Source organism: Anopheles aquasalis, chromosome 3 (assembly GCF_943734665.1).
Source record: "Anopheles aquasalis chromosome 3, idAnoAquaMG_Q_19, whole genome shotgun sequence".
Taxonomy (NCBI): domain Eukaryota; kingdom Metazoa; phylum Arthropoda; class Insecta; order Diptera; family Culicidae; genus Anopheles; species Anopheles aquasalis.
In genome coordinates this window covers 33,340,256-33,359,095 of record NC_064878.1, presented here as the reverse complement: position 1 = coordinate 33,359,095, position 18,840 = coordinate 33,340,256, and the positions used below count along the sequence as shown (strand labels likewise).

Below are 18,840 nucleotides of genomic sequence, written 5' to 3'. Positions count from 1 at the left end.
GTACAACAGCGACCGGACGAGGTTGGGTACGAGCCAGTCTCTTCTACCCTGTGGCGCCAACGCGAAGAATATTGCGCTAGTTTGATACAACATGCTTGGAAGCGTTACAAACAACGGCATGCGGGAGACGACGGTGCCACTGGCAATGGTAATGATGCCTGTGATAACGGTGATGGCCATGGTAGCGATGATGGCGGAGACGAGGAACGCGGCATTCTAGAAGATAGTAGTGGACAAAACACAAACGGCAATGTAGGTAGTGTTGATACCCCAGGAAGCGGGAGAAGTAAAATAATTACAGTAGGTGTCCAGCCTAACATAGGTAAAGTAGATTACAACTTATCACCTAAAGAATCAGTTGAAGGAATGGGAGACCTTCAAGGCCGTCAAACGGCTGTTCTCGTCGAGAGCGACGGATATGTTACCAAGAACGGTCATCGTGTTGTCATACACTCGAGGTCACCCAGTATAACATCTCGCACAGCGGATGTCTGAGCCAGGTCTCGCCCCCCTCTCTCGGATTCAGATTCAGATGCACGACAAAAATAATGTTTCTCAAGATTCTGGCAAAATAATACACCGATGCACGACTAAGAACGATGTATCCTCATATGAATGAATGCATTCGAACGAACAAAGTATAAGTTATGTTGTAAGCCTTTTTTTTACTGGAAGTAAAACAATTTTTCAATGTTTTCCCCTGTTGCTCGAACAGCTGAAATGCAGTCGTGCATGAGAAAATCGAATAATGGTTTTGGGGCAAAAATTCCAAACCAGTGCTTGGAAACATTTTCATACCCGTTTAATTGCAAAGGGAAAAAGTACGGCTTAAACGGGAATAGAAATGATACGACTCACTTTCGCTATATGTAATAAGTGAGTAACTTGTTGATTGCTTTGCAACATAGCACAGAAAAAGTTAAATTTCAATGTTTCTATTGTCAAACATCCGCTCACGAACGCATCCGAGCTGGCTATAACATTTCTATAAATTTATGAACATTCTTATTTGCTCTTGATTTAGGAATAGTAACCATCAACGTTCGGTCAATAAAATCCATCAACTTTATATTCAGAATATAAATTCAAAGTTATGCTAGTCAATGGAAGTGTAAAACACATAAATGAATCACGTATCTTTTTTTTTGTTATTTTTGTTGTAAATGGTCAATATTATTACAGCTCGTAGTACAATGTAATTTAGAACCATTTTAAATCTTGCTTTTGTATGTACGATTGCGTTTTAAACAATCGCCTTAATTAAGCTCAACAATTTCCTGGGTTGAATTAAAATTTGCATATCTGCTGCAAGTAACAAATCACGTTTAATGTTCTGCTTGTGAAATAGTAAATAATTTTCAATAAGGAGATCGTATTCTTGCTGAAACTTAGGAAACATTCCCATTTTGTTAAATTTCTCGAATGACATAAAATTTGTTAAATTTATCGAATGACATTTTTCTATTATCTCCCATTTGCTACTTTATAAAATGATCACATTATATAATTCTATAGAATGCCATAACCATATGCCATGTGCGTAAAAGTTTGCGTCAAACTAATGTGAACACTTACTATTTTTTACCTAATAACTTATGAAATGTTTGTAATAAGCACATGCTCCCAAAGTATGAAGGCTGATGCAGCTTGTTCTTGTTATACAAACGGACATTTGAAACTATAGATGAACCCTTCAACTTTGATATGAAACGATTTCCGATATTTACCATTTACAACATGGATATGAGATATCTACAAATCGAAAAGCTTGCAAACATATAAAAATGGATTAAAATAAAGCTACAAAAAATCTCAATATAGTAGCAGTAAAACTGGACTACAGAAGAATAATGCACTTAAAAGCCATATTTCTTGCTCCTCTTTATATCTCCTATCTCAAGGAGTATTTATGGGATGTATTGCCGTTTCCAATAGGCAAGGGTACCCAGGCTTGGTTCTATGTTCTTATTTTAATTCTGCGTGCAAAACAGCCAGTGATAACATCAGAATAAGAAAGGAAAACTGATCTACGATTTAACATCGTGATTAGTATACTGTCAAGCATATTTATTTGAATCAAAGTGCAAACAAAATAAAAATCAAACGCGAGGGGTTGGGGCGAGCCTTTTAATAATAAATTTGAAATATGACACATACTTAGCCAATTTAAAATAAAAATGTAATGTAACGTCATCTAGGGATATAGAGTATTTATATTCTCGCAAAAACAATTAACACATGGTAATGCTTTTCAAATAATCGAACATAGTCGGCAATAGAAATGAATGTAGAGCTCTGGAACTTAGCTTGTTTGTAAAGTAATGTATGAAACACACGATGAATTATGGCTTTCGTATAATCGCTAGAAATATTTTTTTGTTGCAGCATTCATTTGAACTAAAAAAATAGCACTTTTTTTATTTCATGATTTTTTAATACAATGCGAGATCTTAAGAGCCCAATATCCGCTCTACGATACGCAAAATGGCTGTTACTGAATGTTGGAACGATGCACTGTTATAGAAAGAAAGTATGCTTTACAATATTACGTGATTATGAATCGTGGGATGAAAACGAACATCGAGGAAACAATGCAGATGTGTAAAGTGGACAGTGTTACAAAATGTTCTTCAATAGCTGGGAAGAGCATTTAGGCATAATTCGGTAGATGATCACAAATGAAACGGTACAAATACAAGTCGGTTCAACTATTTCCAAAATCATAAAAAATGATTTAGAGATGTGCAAATGTGCGATAGAATGCAGAATGAGTCACTGTAGATAGGCTTTTTAACTTTCGTCATTAGAACGCTTTCAATATGCATGATAAAGTCTCTATAAAAAAGTAACGAACTAAACTTATACGCCAGGTATTGAATGCTTCTTTAACAAATGTATTATTAATAGTCTGAAGCTGTCCTAAGCATTTGAAGTAGCTCGAGATGAAAAGCAAGTACATGAAATTATGGATGTTCTAGTATGCGCAATACATCACTGCCCACAAACATTCGATATCTGTACTGAATCTTATGGAGTTTCACAATATCACTCAACAATCCAACATCTGTACACAGTTGATTTTGGGAGTTAGTTTTTGCTATTCATGAAAACAATCAGCTAAAACAATACCTCAATTTAAAATTATTTGACCAAATTAATTTCAAAATTTTGCAATCATCAAAAATGTTTGTGACTGTGCTTATTACTTATGATGCACAAATATTACATTTGAATATAAATTCTTCATATAATCATTGATTGATTCAAGAATATACTTGAGGATACAAGTATATAATGGAAAGCAAAAGGTAATACAGTAAACTAAGTTTACGTCCAATACGCCGACCAATGTCAACGCACAGAAAGCAATTTATGGGTCATCAACCAAAAAATATACCAAAGATTAAAAAAACACACTTAAACCAAACTGTAATAGAGTTGCTAAGAAATAGGAAAATATTTTTATATGCTACTACGCTAGTAGTGGTCATACAGTTACATTATGATTTTGTCTGACAGAAGAAATAGCACCGAGTATTGAAGTAACGGCCGCGATAATAGAAGGCAAGGCTAGATAAACTACACGAATGATTCAAAATAATTATAACAGCATAGAGTAGCTGGTTTATTAGTACTTAATTTGTTATTCGCGTTGTCTTTTGTTGTGTTTCTTGGCGAATTGATAAATTTCCAACTAAAAAATTTGTTGTAATCCGACTTTAAACGGTTGAGCAGATGACTAAAATCATCTTTTTGATGCAAGAAATGTTCGCTTGAAGCGGTGGAAATTCTCTAGAAGGAATAATATTGACGTTCCAAACGATTTTTTTGGATACGAGAAAATCTAAGGATAATGATGAAATTTAAAAATTGTATTATTCATAATTGTTACCTGTTCAGAGAATCTAATGAGTTCACGAATGTTTCAGATTTGCTGATAATTTTGTTGTAATTAGTATAATAACACATAATAATTTGTTCTCAGTATAATTTGTTCGAGAGTGATCAACAAATAATTGCACAATGAACACCACATTTTCGAATGGATGATGTGCGTTTTTTATAAATACAACGAGTAGAATGTGAAAAATATTCACACAGCAAAATATAGTAACTCTAAAGAGCAAAATTCAGATGCATAACAGTCTAAGTGTAGTTGACTGCTTTGATATGGAGAAACCCTATCAAAAGTCCAAAAATAAACAACAACTTCAGTGCCTTTGTCAGAATAATTATGCTAGTATCATAGCACAGGTAGCCATACGTTGAATACCTGTTCAAACTCGTCGGGAATATGAGCAGGAAACTGATGGTAGAAAACATCTTGTTTCTACTTCAGACAAAAGCAGAAACAATACTTTTTGTTGATACAATTTACAACATTAATAAAACAACATGCAAACATAGTTTTATGTTGGATCACATGTTCAATGTGGTAGTTTTGCCAAAGTAAAATCAATCCTTATATTTCATTTGTGCTGATTATTGCACACCTCCAATGAAATAACACTAAATCAACAAAGCGATAGCTATATTTTGCGTTTACAAAATAATTTATACCAGGTGTATGCATATGAAACCGTCGTTTTCATTCGAAAGCTATATCTACGCCAAATGGAGCTGTAAAGTCAGTCTAAGTGTTTTATTTTGTTTATTGGCATCCGTTAAACGGCATTCATTTTTCCTAATTTAACACTATAAAGCCAGGAATAGACGATGCGTAAAATCTAGTGTAAACTCAGAATGTAATGCGAAAAAGTTTACGCTTCGTGTGGCAGGCATAATCGCATAAAAGTTTATGCCGAAAAGTCAACTGCAATTACATTCTTGCACCTGCAATTACATTATGCAATTACATTCAATTACATGTGTTTTTAGTCACAAAAGCGGCCTAATCGCATCAAATTTTTATTAAAGGTTACGATGGGCATGCTATCACTGAAACACAGAGCAAAGTGTGGTTTAAAAAATTAAAAGTAGTGATATTGACGTGAGAACCAAAAACCGGCGAAATTGATAGAAATCATCGAATTGCAGGCTTTATTGGCCAAATCTCTTATTAACTATCATTAAAAGCAACAATTAGCCAATTTCGATCAAGACTTGTGAAAAAAATCAATCAAAATATCAAAAACAACAAAATTGACCTATTTTGCTCGATGAAAATACACCGCAACCACGCGGAATATCGGCCATGGACACGGTAAAAGCCACTTGCAACTTACTCACCTGACTTGACTCTGTCAAATGAACATTCATTTGCATCGCTGGGACAGGTAATGTTCGGACAGCGGTTTCTTTTTTACGAAAATTTGAAAAACAATGGATGGGTTTTGAAAAAATGGTACAGATTGGCGATTTTTTTGGTTAGGCATCCAAAAATTGCCCAAGATAAGATAGTTGAAATGTGTAGCTAGCGATTGCCATTACTTTGAAGAATATATGATTATCCGTTTCCCCACAATAAACGTTTTTTTTAATAAAAAAAACGGTTTCATATACATACACCTGGTAAATTCTAAGTTTTTTTTTCATTCAGAACAGGTGGATATCTGATTTTCAACACTTCTTTCAAAGCTACTAAGCAACTACCGAAACATTGGTGGAATTCTTATTAGTGTAAAGCCTGTGTTTTAAGGTAAAGATAAAAAAAGCAATGCATGCAAAGAAAATAGATGCAGCAACCCCATTTCAACCGAACATTTCTTGAAAATGTAATCGATCGTAATAGTAATTCATAGTGTGATGAGATTACTAGTATATAACTTAGGAGTATGAATTAATCCTGGCCGATTTGCAATAGATGGCACTACTGAGTAAATCTAACGACATTTGTTTATGAAATATGTGTTTGATAGCTACTTTCTGTCATACATAAAACAATATAGGTTGTTAGATTGTTTTGTGTATGTTGTAAAAAGCATCATTTTCATGTATCGCAAACAACAAGGTATTTTTTCCTGTTAAATGGCTTTCGCGGGTAAGAATTTTTTGATAAGATATGAATGTATGAAGAACAGCGCTATCCAATTCGGTATCGGTGTTACCCTTTCGCCTCCACCCCTCATCGTATATTAACAGAAGCTTTAGACGGACATGCTCTTACTAGGTGCTCGGATGAAAATATATGATTTTAGTTTACAAAAACGCGAGAGCCAAAAAAGATTCCAGGTGTAAAATTGTCAGCACTCAATGATCTAGATCAATAATCTTCATGATTAATCAGGATGCATGTCAAACTCAAAAATAGTTTGCATAATTGTCAGCAGTTGACCATACGACAATTCCAAAACGCTTGAATGTCACCGAACTGATTAGAAAAATGTCTTATGGGGTTTCACAGAAGACGGAAAGTAGGTTAATTGCGCGAATGTTAATAACAGAATGACGTTGTTCAAGTCCAATGGAACGAGTCTCCCTTAACTAAAAAGTGATTTACATTGTTCACAGATTAAGCTATGCATGTGACAGTATATGGAAGGTGTGATGCACTATGAGCTTATAGAATCTGATTAAGTTATTGACGGACAGCACTACCGACAATAATTGCCGATTTTTTAATAAACCGATTTTTCATAAAGATAACGCTCGACAGCAGCAAAATGTCGAAGACGAAATGTCTGCCCCACTCGCTTGTTCACTAACCATTTCTCCTTTTGAATACTTCTTTACTATAAACACACTATCGTTTTTGGTATGCGAAACGATTTGTTTGCACAATACTACAAAAGCTTCGAATAATTGGATTATCTCTAAAACAACGGACAACGGTCGATAGTAGCTGATGGCGCACCATACTTTCATCAGAATAGTCTTATATATAATTGTCGTAGTTTGGCCACAACCCAATGAAATCGGAAAGAATTAATCCATATCCAGGTTTATATACACTTATACATAGAGTTTGAAAATGTATAATTACCTTCGCGCATACTGTTTTTTAAACACTTTTTCATAATGATGCTTAAAGCTCAAAAGAACAGCATATTTCTATTAAAATACGAAATGAAATAACACAGCTACTTCCCCAGCTGACGTTATACAGTAAATTATTTTGCAGCATTACTACTATAATGGCCCGATAAATAGGAAATAATGAAAGAACATACGTTTTGTAGAAAAAATGAGAATAAACCATTTCTGCATAAGTAATCGAGTATCCTAAAAGGGCTCGATAATGAACATTTGAATTAGTGTACAGTGTTCTTAGCATGGAAAATAACTTATTTTTTCCTGTTTTGATTCGAAATATATTTTTCTATGAACTTCTTACGTTATGTTCATGACCACGTTATTGAATTAGGATTATTTTTTAGATTATTCCGATCAGTAAGCTGGAAATATTCGGAATGAAATGGAATGCAATTACAAATGAGCCCACATCGCAACTAAATTTGCAATTTATGTTTTTTTCATTCAATGCATTGTAATATAAGACCGAGTTTCGCTTGTACATTTTTGATGGAGCTATTGTGGGACCAACTGTTTCTTCCCAACAGAACTGGCCATAACGTAGTTTCCAAGCACCAGGAAGAAGGATAGCAAAGCCTGACTGGCAAAAAGTTTCTCTTGATGATGAATTTGAAGTACTTATTAAGTTGTGGTAAGCCTTTCATGAAATGTAGGGAAATTCATGCGTTATTTGTTATTTTTTTTTATAAAAAAGGCATAATAATCAGATAAATAAGTTAAATGATTTTGTTACACATGTATATTAGTTGTAGCTAAAACGGAATGCATATAATGTAAAAATAGGTATGTTTGCTATTTAATTATCGTTTAAGCAAGAATAAATACAAATCTTGAACAATTTAGAAACGAACCATGACTACTCAATCGTATAGTTCTCAGTCAAAATGGAGCACCCTGGATGGAAAATGAGATAACATATGAAAAAGCAATGCCTTGCTTCAAGTGAATCGTATATTTTATGAAAAACACACAAAGCGTGCTTAAGAAATGGTAGGGTATTAATTCTTACAGCGGAAGTACCAAATGCAATGAAGCACTTTATCATCCATCTCTACAATGCCCTTTTACATTAGCTTTTCAAGTGTGTATATTTGAGCAATCTATATATACTACTTCATTATAAATATGTTGATTAAAGGCAAGAGGTTTTATGAGGTAGAAACAGAAATGGTTTTGAGAAAAATTACGAAGTTATTCCAGTAACTGTCGCGTCCGCATTGAGATAGAATAAATGAGATAGAATAGAATGAGAGATTCGCATTACACATACGCAGATACGATTCTAGCTTCGTGCGCGACGGTCTTGTGATCCGGTTCGATCCAAGACAATTAGTGTAATAAATCTATCTTCGTGACGAATACAAAGAGTTCCTTCTTCGTGTTCACAATATTGACGTATTTCGACGTTTCGTGACGATCCATTGGATCTACAAAATTACATTATGGTAACATGCTACCGACTTTTGAAGAACGGCCACGTGGGTTTGTTTCGGTTTTTAAATCCAATTCCGCGGCGTTTTAGCACGATGGACTCTCCGCCGGAATCTGCAATGCCCAAAATGGCGCAAATAGACGTTTTCTCGTTATCTAGCATAGTGCTAGTCGCTGTTATGTGGGGTGCAACGAAACCGTTGATTAAAAAGGGAAGCATCGGGTACAACACCCTACAGGCAAACAGCAAATGGGGTCAGCTGTGGCTAGAGATCCGGTTCCTCGTCTCTCGATGGCAGGTAAGGATGTTTGGAGAACTTGCTGTAAATTTAAAATAGTCCATTGCAACCATCATCTTTTTCAGTACATACTTCCGCTGGTTATAATCCAACTAGGAAGCATCGTGTACGTGTTGACGCTTCAACGCACGAAACTGTCAAGGATTTCTCGAGTGACTGAGATGCAAGTGTCCTGGCTATGCTTAGTGTTCTTCCCAAGCAACCAGGGGTAACCTTCGGTTCTCGTGAGGAGAACAAAAATCACGCCTCCCCCCCCCCCCCCCCCCCCAAAGGAACAAAAAGTGCACCATTGAGAACAAAAATCATCCCGAAGGATCCAACAGTTCCTCATTTCGGTATTTCATTTTCTTTTGTGACACATTTTTTGTGCATAAATTTTACACATTTTGCCACACATTGTTGATGCTTTTTTTTAAACAATTATGTATATCTCGTTTTTATTTGCAAGTGGTCGGGTCGGGTGCAATCGCAAAAAGCATCGCTTCAAAAATCTGCCAAAAATTTAAAAATAGTAAATTCAACAAAACCTCGACCGGGCTACCTGGGTAAACTTATAATCTATCAAAAAAATATTGATTTGCATTTTTCTGATGTCCCATCACGTAGCTACGATAGGCACCTTGAAAAGTATCTTTTCGAAGACATGACTACCTTAATTTTTTGCCATCGATGAAGTTTTGAATACAGTGGTAGTCATTCGTTTAGCCGTACCTAGAGATTCAGGAGTAAAACGGCAATCACTTTCGTACGGATGTATAATTTCATGGTATCAAACTATTATTGTGTTGGTACATATGTGACTAGTACACACGTAAAATATAATTCAGATATGTGGGTATTTGAGATCTCTGCGAGGCAAAATGTAAGCAAATGTCATATTTCATCGGTTGTTTAGCTAGACATTCGTTTTGCCGAAGTGCACGAAAAACCTAATATTTCGCATCGTTTTCGAACAAATGATATTTTTGTGTTTGAAGCTCAATAGTAGAGCTAATCTAGATTATTTAAGCTTTAAACATACCCATTTTGATAACACCCTAAATTTTAAATATTTCTTTAAAAAAATGGGATAGGGCTAAGTGACTTATGGAAGTGTGGCAGTCTTGGCCACAACATTCTATTGCGTTTCTCAGGAATCTCAGCATACCTTACACATCATAGCGAGCTGGGAATCTCTCTTCCCTTTTCGATCGCAGCTTTCGGACGAGCTACACGCGTCCGCTGCAGGGGTCGAGTGTGCACACCGCGGTGCAATTAATTCTGTGCAACAAACATCATCATACACTCGAAGTCTCTTCTAATCCTTTTCCTCATCATGAAATAAAAACAGGAACATCCGTTCCGAAAGAAGTAATCCGACAAATAATCAAATTCTGTAAGGTTTACCTCTACTGCAATCGTTTCATTGGTTCAAATATTCACAAATAAGAGAATCCATGTACTATTTCTTTTGAAAAATATCAAATGATGATGTTATACCTCCATTAAACGTGAACAAAATAGTATCCTAACGATAAAAAAATCGGGTTTTACATAAAATAACGAACAATCTGCTATCTTTTGGGCTTATTACAAGAAATATGGTTAAACCAGTAATAATTAGACTCATTTTATGCAATATGTGCCACAGAAAATAATGAAAATGATTGAAAATTCGAAGTAAAGCCATAGCTTATTGATGAATTTAGTTAAATAAAGGCAAAATGTAGTATTTTTCACAGCCAATAAGTATTCTTTTGACGATTTGGAAGGATAAAACCGTTATTGGTATGATTTCAGCCATAAGAGATCCACCATACCACACCATATGTTTCATGCTAAATCTCGATATTAACGGGTTGATGTTGTAAGTGACTTGCTCATCATGCGCAGTTTCTCAGTTGTTTAAGTTGTTTAACTTAACGCAAATGGCTTCAGTTATTTACAAGGAGCTTGTAAAAGACGTTTCAATTCATCTCATTGAAACCACCTCGTTAGGTGTAAGACCTTATACTACCATGATCAAAAATAAACCGGAATTTTGAATTTATTCTTCGCGGGCTTATCAATTTTGAATTCTGTTTTTTTTATTACGTTGACGGCCCTGTTACTGATGTACATGCCAAGTTTCAGCTTGCCAGCTCTTCATTTACGTTTACAGCAGAGATTTGTTTGCATTAAGTTTTTACGTCATGGCGATTTTTAAAATGGATTCAAATCATGAACAACGTCAAAATTAAATTGAGTGGTCCGACACATTAAAAATGATACAAAAGTGTTGTGGTGACAATACTCTATCGAAAACACAGGTGTACCAGTGGTATGAACGCTTTAAAAGTGGTCGTGAGGCTGTTGAGGACGATTGTCGTCCTGGAAGGCCATTGACATCCAAAAATTGACGAAAACGTCGATGAAATCCGAAAATTGTTGATCGAAAAGCGCAAATTGACGATAAGGGAGATAGCTGAGACCACCAACATATCATTTGGATTTATCCCCAAACAAAAAAATCTGCTTTGTCGTGTAACAACTCGCGGATTCTCCATGACGATAATGCGCCATCTCATAATGCGTTGATTATTCGTGAGTTTCTCGTCAAAAACAAACGGTCAATTCACCTATTCTCGCACTATGTGGCTTCTTCCTATTCAATTGACTCAAAAAACCACTACGAGGAACTCGTTTTGAGAGTGTGGAGGCAATTAAGCTAAAATCGCGGAGGGAATAATGGCTATACCAAAAACCGAGTTCCAGAAAAGTTTTGAGGAGTGGACCAAACGCTGGCACAAGTGCATTGCATCCGACGGGGACTACTTTGAAGGGGACAATTTGAATTTTGAAGAAAAAACAAGTACTTTTCTTTTTATGACAAAATTCCGGTTTATTTTTTATCATGGTAGTATTTCAGTAAGATAATAAATGATCTCATTTTCACCCACAATTGAATGGTTCATGGTTTGAAGACAAAAACGTCCCTTTTTCCAAAAATTTGGCATGAATTTCTTACTAAAATCACACAAAAAACCATCCTTTTTATTTGTACTGGTTGGTGGGACTTTCCGCGCGAAGTCAGCATGTCACCGGGTGATCCCGCGAGTCACCGTTAACTCTAGGTTATTTCTCTCGCGATGCGACCGTCGAGTTCTTTCCTCGAAACTGTCAGGAGGGGCAACCCAGAGCCAGACAGTGGAGAATCGTTCCGTTCGGAAGCGACGCGATTGCATTGGGAGAGTCGCCTTGCGCTTCCCCAGACGATCAGGAAGGACAACCTAGAGCCTGACGGTGGATTGCGCGAGGGAGCGGTTCTCCGATCCTGGAACAATTCGGGTGGAGTGACGCCGACCCAATGGGGAGCTCTCCGATGGAACTGTTCCGGATGGCAAGGATTGCGGCTGGAGAGCTGAAATCAAGTTTCGGATGGTCAAGAAACGCCATAAGCATATCTTTCGGTTTTATAATCAGAATTCCGAGTGTTTTATTCCTAAATTTTTCGGGTTTATATACAGCTTTTGAGTTCGCGATCTTCCCTTTCACTAAACATGCGCCAATCCTTTTCAGGCCTCCGCGGTTCCCCTGGCTGCGCAGTCCTGACAATGTCTAAAGTCATAACGCATGCGCTGGCGGCCTACGCGGGTGATCGTTTTATCCATTCGCGTAGTTTGTTTGTTTATTTATTGGCGTCGTGTATACGTTTCGGGGCCTAACTCATCGTCGCGGTTCCTCGCTGTACCCGCTATATCCTAGTTTGTTGCCAAGAGTTTGTTTTTGTAGTTCCAAGCTGCGCTCGGCTGCTCGAGTTTTCGTTTCTTTATGCTATTTGATTCTGGCCTTTCAGCGATTTAAATGTTTTGTTTAAGCGACATACTTCGCGTTCCCAACATTTAGAGTTTATGTCAAGCCATTGACGACTGCACAAAGCCGGGGATACATGAAGCGTAAACTCTAGTATAAACTCAGAGTGTAATGCCAAAAAGTTTATTTTTATGTCAAAAAGATTATAGGCCCGCGGAGCGTAAATCCGAGCGTAAAAGCAAGCGTAAACTCAGTACCAACATGAAGCATAGCGATATGAAGAATTGAATGTTCTACAATCGCTAATATACAGCAACAACATCTTAAAATATATAAAAAGATGTTCAGAAATCAACTTATCTCGTCGATTTATGTTTTTTGTGGCCAAAACACATGAATGTAATAGTATAGTGTAATTGCAGTTGCCGTTTCGGTATAAACTTTTATGCAATTATACCTGCCACACGAAGCGTAAACTTTTTGGCATTACTTTTTGAGTTTACTCTGGAGTTTACGCTTCGCCTATCCCAAGCTTAACAACAGCACTAGTAGCAACCTCAGTAGCAAGTAGTACATCTGCCATACCTACGATCGATTATCGCACGTAGCGATTGATCTCGTAGTCAAAAATCTCATGAGGTACATCCCTCGTTTTCCCCCTTTAGAGCACGCGAGGCCCTGAGACAGTGTCTTCCGGATCAGCTGCCCGATCCAACGTTCGCGGGGTGCCTGCAAGAGGACAAATCCACCAAACACTGGCTGACGCTGTTGCTGAAAAATCTGGACCGCCCATATCAGCCACCGGTTGGTGGTTACGCCATCGCGTGATTCGACCTTCGCCTGTGAGATATCCGTGAAAAGATGCCGCCCGTTTCCGTGTTCTATCGGGTTCTAGGGCTAGGTAAGTGAAGCGACCCGACCATCCTCTACCACCGACCTAGCCTTGTCATTGGTTGAACCTCTAGCGTCGAAAACATGACCATATATGGTCATATCCTTAGAATCGCGACAAATTGAACCAATGTAACCGGGACGCTCGAAAAATGAACTCCTGCAAGCAATAAAAAGACGATCGGTCGAGATCGTCTTAGATCATAAAAATCAAGGACAGCAATTATGCACGCGGCACCAATGAGCCATTGCGCAAATCACACCCAGGGCAAACACATCTTGCGCAATGAGGGAGAAATGGGCAAATCCGTCCCGTGACGCACGAATTAGGGAGCACGTGAAAGCAATAACAAAAGAACGCTCCAGAACATAAATTCGAAGGTCACGATATGCTCACGACAGTAGCATAGGCAATGGATAAGCATCGCGCGTTCAACATAATCTCATCGTGCAGCATCACACCATGCGCGATCGAGAGCAATAAACATAAATCATCAGCTAATTACAAAAAACACTCAGCACTAATTACCGTCACCTCGGAAATATGAGCGATATCCTAAAGGAACTGGGAGAATGAGCACCTAACATAGGCCCCCCACTCACGGTGAGCTACTAAGTGACCGAAAAAATCGTTCATTTCTACATTTTTGGTAATCAAATCGTTATTAATATATGCGGAAACGTAAATTAATGTAATAGGTACATTTAGGTGCTCATTCTCCCAGTCTCTACGCCTGCATTTTCTAGGCGTCATTCATTTGGTTCATGTTTGTGTTCATTTTGGTGTTCATCTACGACTACTTTCGTGTGCATTTTTGTGATCGACAGCAGGCGTTCTGTTTACATCGATCATCGATCTGAACGAACCCATCGAATCGACGAACCCTAGAGGCGTCACGACTAGGACGCGTAGAGAATGGGAGAATAAGGTGCTTATTCTGTAACTTTCGATTACGATGGCCTCAGGCGTTCGATTCATTTGGTTCATTTTGTGTTCATTTGGTGTTCACGATCGCCTGCATGTCGAGTGCATTTTTGTGGTCGACAGCTGGCGTTCTGTTTACATCGAGCATCGAGCATCTGAAAAACAGTTATAGCGTCCTGATTGTGCATCAATAATTTCTTTCTGCTAATCGTATACTATTATTACAAAGGTTAAGTCGTTTTTATACCGAAAAAAACAAGTTAATTAACAGTTTTTTGACTTCAAACTGTCATTTTGAATTGTTTATTGTTTTCGAAACGTTTCGAAATTCGCATGAATCATCGAACGCCTGAGGCCATCGTAATCGAAAGTTACAGAATAAGCACCTAAGCACCTTAAGTTGCTTCCACACGACAAACGAATGCATCGCGACGATTTTTGCTCACTCTGAGCAAAAGACTTCGCGAAGACTTGTGTTCTTCGACGGCTGTGTGTAGAAACACTCTTCGCGATGAAGTTTTCGCGCACTTGTATGAGGATGACGTAAAAATAAACTTCGTCGCGAACCATTCGCTGAACATTCGCGCTCGTTTAGACGCAACTTGTCGTGTAGAAGCAACTTAACAGGAGAGAGAAAATGTGGTTTGTCAACGGGGTAAACAATAGTAGCTTCTAAAATGTCAAAAACTAAATCCAATATGATGGCGAGCAAAATGCAAGACGTCACCTGTTGGTTATTACACTTTGGTGTTGACCACGTTGTGACGCGAAAATACACAGCGAATTACAAATTCTCACCGGGTTCTCGAAGTCTCTGATTAATTCCAAAAGTACGATGTCTGGGTCCAATATCATATGTGCGACCACACTTATTCGAGGTATGGAGCAGGAAGTTTCCCTTCTTCGGGCGGAAATAGAAAAATCGCGGCAGGGTCTTGGGATTGAAGACTCTAACCCTGAGCTAAAGAAGCTGATGGAAGAAAATACTAAGTTGCGACATCGGCTGGCAATTTTGCACAGGGTAAGTATGAGACTCTTTGCCACTTTTTTGAGATGGCAGTACTTCTTTTCGTCTCATTTTCAGGCATGTGCTAATCTGGAAACTCCTAATAACTCTGCCAAATTAAGTCATAGCGGATCAATCATTGGAGATCTGCAGCAAGTTTTCATGGGAGCGATTCGAAAGGCATACCCCGATTTAAATGTACCTTGTGTGATAGCAATATCCTCCATGGCCAAGTTTGGAGATTATCAATGCAATAGCGCTATGAATGTAGTGCAACAATTAAAGCAGCAGTCGGTTAAGACGACGCCTCGCGAAGTTGCAGAAAAAATCGTTTGTGCTTTAACCAACCATGAAGCATTGATCGGAAAAGTAGAAGTTGCTCCGAGTGGTTTTATTAACATTTTCCTATCCAAGCAAGTACAGCACAAGTTTGATGTATCGAAAAGAAGTATAAAATTCAATGACTTTTACTTTTAGGGATTACGTGGAACACGGCATTATAAACCTTCTGAAAAATGGCATTAATCCTCCAACGTTGAAAAGACAGCGGGTTATTGTAGATTTTTCTTCGCCCAATATCGCAAAAGAAATGCACGTTGGGCATTTACGTTCCACAATAATAGGGGATTCTATTTGCAGATTTCTTGAGTTTTTGGGATACGACGTACTGCGAATCAATCATATCGGAGACTGGGGAACACAGTTTGGTATGCTGATCGCTCATTTGCAGGACAAGTTTCCCAATTTTCAGACAGAATCTCCTCCAATTGGCGATTTACAATCTTTCTATAAAGAGTCGAAGGTGCGCTTTGACAACGATGAAGCGTTTAAGAAGCGAGCTTACGAATGCGTAGTGAAGTTGCAGAATGGAGAGAATAGTTACTTGAAAGCGTGGAACCGTATTTGTGACGTTTCGCGTAGAGAATTTCAAAACATTTATGATCGTTTAGACGTGAAATTATGCGAACGAGGCGAATCTTTTTACCAAAGCCGCATGGTCGCAATTGTTGATGAATTAAAACGGGGAAACTTTTTGGAAGAGGACGATGGTCGTCTCATCATGTGGGGTACTGATCAGAAAGGTATTCCGCTGACGGTGGTCAAATCCGATGGAGGGTTTACCTATGACACATCGGATATGGCCGCTATAAAGCAACGGATAGTAGAAGAAAAAGCAGACTGGTTGATATATGTGACTGACGCAGGGCAGGCAACACATTTCCAGACCGTTTTTGCGTGCGCTCAGCGAGCAAACATTTTGGACATGCAAAACCATCGCGTCGACCATGTTGGGTTCGGTGTGGTGTTGGGAGAAGACGGTAAAAAGTTCAAAACTCGTTCCGGCGATACTGTGAAGCTTGCTGAGCTGCTTGATGAAGGGCTTAAGCGTTCCATGGATAAATTATTGGAAAAAGAACGGCACCTTGTCCTAACCGCTGAAGAGCTTCGAGATGCACAGGAATCTGTCGCTTACGGATGTATTAAATACGCCGACTTGTCGCATAATCGTAACAATGAATACGTATTTTCTTTTGATAAGGTAAATGCCAGCCTAGTCATTGGCTATTGCCTAAAGCAAGTTGTGAAAATAAACATTTTTTTTTCTTTTAGATGTTGGAAGATAAAGGGAATACTGCTGTATATTTGCTGTACGCATATACTCGTATTAGGTCGATCGCTAGAAACTGTGGTGGTGACTACGCGACTAATATTCAAAAAGTAATAGACCGTGCCGTCATAAAATTGGAGCATGACCGAGAGTGGAAACTTGCCAAAACTTTGCTACGTTTTGGCGATGTAATGTTGCTGATAACAAAAAATTTGTCACTGCATTACCTGTGTGAATTTGTGTACGAGATTTGCACAACTTTCAGCGAGTTTTACGATAGTTGCTATTGCATTAAGAAAAACAAAGAAGGTATGTACAGTATGTTTATATATTGAGGGAGCTGGAATTTACACGTATAGTTTCCTTTTTAGGTAAAATTGTCGAAATACATGAGTCTAGGGTTCTACTGTGTGAAGCAACATCACGTGTCCTAGGAAGGTGTTTCGATATATTGGGCCTTAAACCGGTCGACAGAATGTAATACGCATTCGTTTGGGAAGCAGCGAACTAATATTAGAATGTATGTTGAACTTGTACGCAGATCAGATCCTTGTTTAAGGTATTCTGAAAAACCCGCCTGAGTAGCATTTTGAATAGTGTTCAAGAGTAAAGCATTACTGAGACACATTAAAGAGGTTCTTTTTTTTGGTGCTCTGAAACTCATCACAGGCAACACGGCCAATGTTGGCAGCACTGCCACAGAATTTTGTTTGACAGAAAAGCGGCGAGGCGTCTTCGCTGTTTATCGAAATGGCTGCGAGCTCAAAAAGGATTTTATTTAAGCTAAACGAAACCAGCCGCGTGCTGAACGATTCATTGTACGTTATCAATAGAAATCCGCGTAATCTTGAAAGACTCAGAGTGGCCCGTAAAACTGATGGTTATCATTTGGAAAAACCAACCCGCAGTTTCTGGCACAGGTACGGCACGAAGCTAACTCACCGAAAGCCTTTTTCTGATTCCGCATTCTCTTACTTCCAGGTTGGATTTGACTACCAGTAACAAATACGTTACCGCGCGTTTAGTTCATTTCCAAAATGGAACTATCGTTGAATGCAGCACGATGGAGTGGGCTTTGAAAAGACATCTGTACAAAGGAAATGATTACACGGCGTACACAAACTTAGCCCTAGTCTTTGCAACGCGCTGCATGGAAGTTGGCTTAACGGAAATGCGGTGTGATCTCAAAGCAGCACAAGGTGGAAAAATAGGATCTTTCTTGAGGATTGTCGAGGAATCCGGTATCAAACTGAAGGAACCTGAACGCTTGCGCCCCAACTATTCGTGGGATATGCAACGCCACGCGAAACCGTGGGAAGTGACGGAATAGGGAAGTGTTGGTGTGTTTGCTTCAGCTACGCTTTATTTCCAATAAATAGTAACCAAGTCATATCGCCAGGGTTTTACTGCTCATATTTCTGCTTGATGTCGTCCCACAGTTTCTGAAAGAGACAGAATCAACTTACGTAACGAGCGCTCTTGCCTAACCAAATTCCCTGAACTTACCCCTTTGTTATGGGAGGTAAACACGGCATCCGTGATCAGGTCAAAGCCGCGCTCAAAGAAAAAGACGGCCCCCGCGATACCGACAAGGTACGTGGAGGTACGCTTGAGAAGCAAATTGTTGATTAGTTTCATGGTGGTGATCACAATTTACACGCACAAGATCGAAATCGGGAATTCGGCACCGCTGCTTCCACTGCAGGCAATTTCTTCAATTTGACAGTAGCGGGAACCTTTTCAAAGCGACGACTACACGAGCTGCGACAAGCCCTGTGAAAAAAATCAAATAATATCACTTTGCGGCAAATTTCTGCTGGACGGATTTTTATATTTTAGAATGAAACGGTTTAGAAATTTGAAAATATACAAGCTGAAAAGTGAAGCATACACGAGGCGTTTGAAAGGAGTGGTTATTTTTATGAAGATGCAAAAA

General features: G+C 38.4%; 5 protein-coding genes across 30 annotated transcripts in view; 4 read left to right on the top strand and 1 right to left on the bottom strand.

Moving 5' to 3' along the window:
• LOC126577028 (sodium channel protein para) overlaps window positions 1-8,281 on the top strand; it is a 43,534-nt gene extending 35,253 nt beyond the window's left edge. For all 26 annotated transcript variants that reach the window (XM_050238419.1, XM_050238417.1, XM_050238412.1 and 23 more), the window contains one exon: window positions 1-8,281. This exon is cut by the window's left edge and continues 504 nt beyond it. In XM_050238419.1, coding sequence (XP_050094376.1) covers window positions 1-495 — 495 coding nt within the window. In that variant the 3' untranslated portion in view covers window positions 496-8,281.
• A 217-nt stretch (window positions 8,282-8,498) lies between these two features.
• On the top strand, window positions 8,499-13,301 carry LOC126576591 (transmembrane protein 234 homolog). The gene is made up of 3 exons (XM_050237899.1): window positions 8,499-8,702; window positions 8,768-8,910; window positions 13,139-13,301. The coding sequence occupies exons 1-3, from the start codon at window positions 8,499-8,501 to the stop codon at window positions 13,299-13,301; spliced, it is 510 nt and encodes a 169-aa protein (XP_050093856.1).
• Window positions 13,302-15,049: 1,748 nt separating this feature from the next.
• LOC126574425 (probable arginine--tRNA ligase, cytoplasmic) lies at window positions 15,050-17,536 on the top strand. Its single transcript, XM_050234619.1, has 5 exons — window positions 15,050-15,310; window positions 15,374-15,708; window positions 15,773-16,835; window positions 16,907-17,213; window positions 17,276-17,536. The coding sequence occupies exons 1-5, from the start codon at window positions 15,125-15,127 to the stop codon at window positions 17,383-17,385; spliced, it is 2,001 nt and encodes a 666-aa protein (XP_050090576.1). The 5' UTR covers window positions 15,050-15,124; the 3' UTR covers window positions 17,386-17,536.
• LOC126574428 (39S ribosomal protein L18, mitochondrial) lies at window positions 17,517-18,294 on the top strand. The gene is made up of 2 exons (XM_050234621.1): window positions 17,517-17,824; window positions 17,886-18,294. Exons 1-2 carry the CDS (start codon window positions 17,655-17,657, stop codon window positions 18,232-18,234), a joined length of 519 nt encoding a protein of 172 aa, XP_050090578.1. The 5' UTR covers window positions 17,517-17,654; the 3' UTR covers window positions 18,235-18,294.
• LOC126574429 (cytochrome b-c1 complex subunit 9) lies at window positions 18,246-18,648 on the bottom strand. Its single transcript, XM_050234622.1, has 2 exons — window positions 18,411-18,648; window positions 18,246-18,346 (listed from the first exon to the last, which is right to left on the bottom strand). Exons 1-2 carry the CDS (start codon window positions 18,540-18,542, stop codon window positions 18,308-18,310), a joined length of 171 nt encoding a protein of 56 aa, XP_050090579.1. The 5' UTR covers window positions 18,543-18,648; the 3' UTR covers window positions 18,246-18,307.
• Window positions 18,649-18,840: the final 192 nt, after the last annotated feature.

Excerpts from the sequence above, each read along its gene's own strand:
- LOC126576591 (XM_050237899.1), top strand. The coding sequence starts at position 8,499 with ATGGACTCTCCGCCGGAATCTGCAATGCCCAAAATGGCGCAAATAGAC. Across the intron at positions 8,703-8,767 it reads TCCTCGTCTCTCGATGGCAG|TACATACTTCCGCTGGTTAT; the intron begins GTAAGGATGTTT and ends CATCTTTTTCAG. Across the intron at positions 8,911-13,138 it reads TTCTTCCCAAGCAACCAGGG|AGCACGCGAGGCCCTGAGAC; the intron begins GTAACCTTCGGT and ends TTCCCCCTTTAG.
- LOC126574429 (XM_050234622.1), bottom strand. The coding sequence starts at position 18,542 with ATGAAACTAATCAACAATTTGCTTCTCAAGCGTACCTCCACGTACCTT. Across the intron at positions 18,347-18,410 it reads TTACCTCCCATAACAAAGGG|AAACTGTGGGACGACATCAA; the intron begins GTAAGTTCAGGG and ends TGTCTCTTTCAG.
- LOC126574428 (XM_050234621.1), top strand. The coding sequence starts at position 17,655 with ATGGCTGCGAGCTCAAAAAGGATTTTATTTAAGCTAAACGAAACCAGC. Across the intron at positions 17,825-17,885 it reads ACCCGCAGTTTCTGGCACAG|GTTGGATTTGACTACCAGTA; the intron begins GTACGGCACGAA and ends TCTTACTTCCAG.
- LOC126574425 (XM_050234619.1), top strand. The coding sequence starts at position 15,125 with ATGTCTGGGTCCAATATCATATGTGCGACCACACTTATTCGAGGTATG. Across the intron at positions 15,709-15,772 it reads ATTAACATTTTCCTATCCAA|GGATTACGTGGAACACGGCA; the intron begins GCAAGTACAGCA and ends TTTTACTTTTAG. Across the intron at positions 16,836-16,906 it reads ACGTATTTTCTTTTGATAAG|ATGTTGGAAGATAAAGGGAA; the intron begins GTAAATGCCAGC and ends TTTTTCTTTTAG.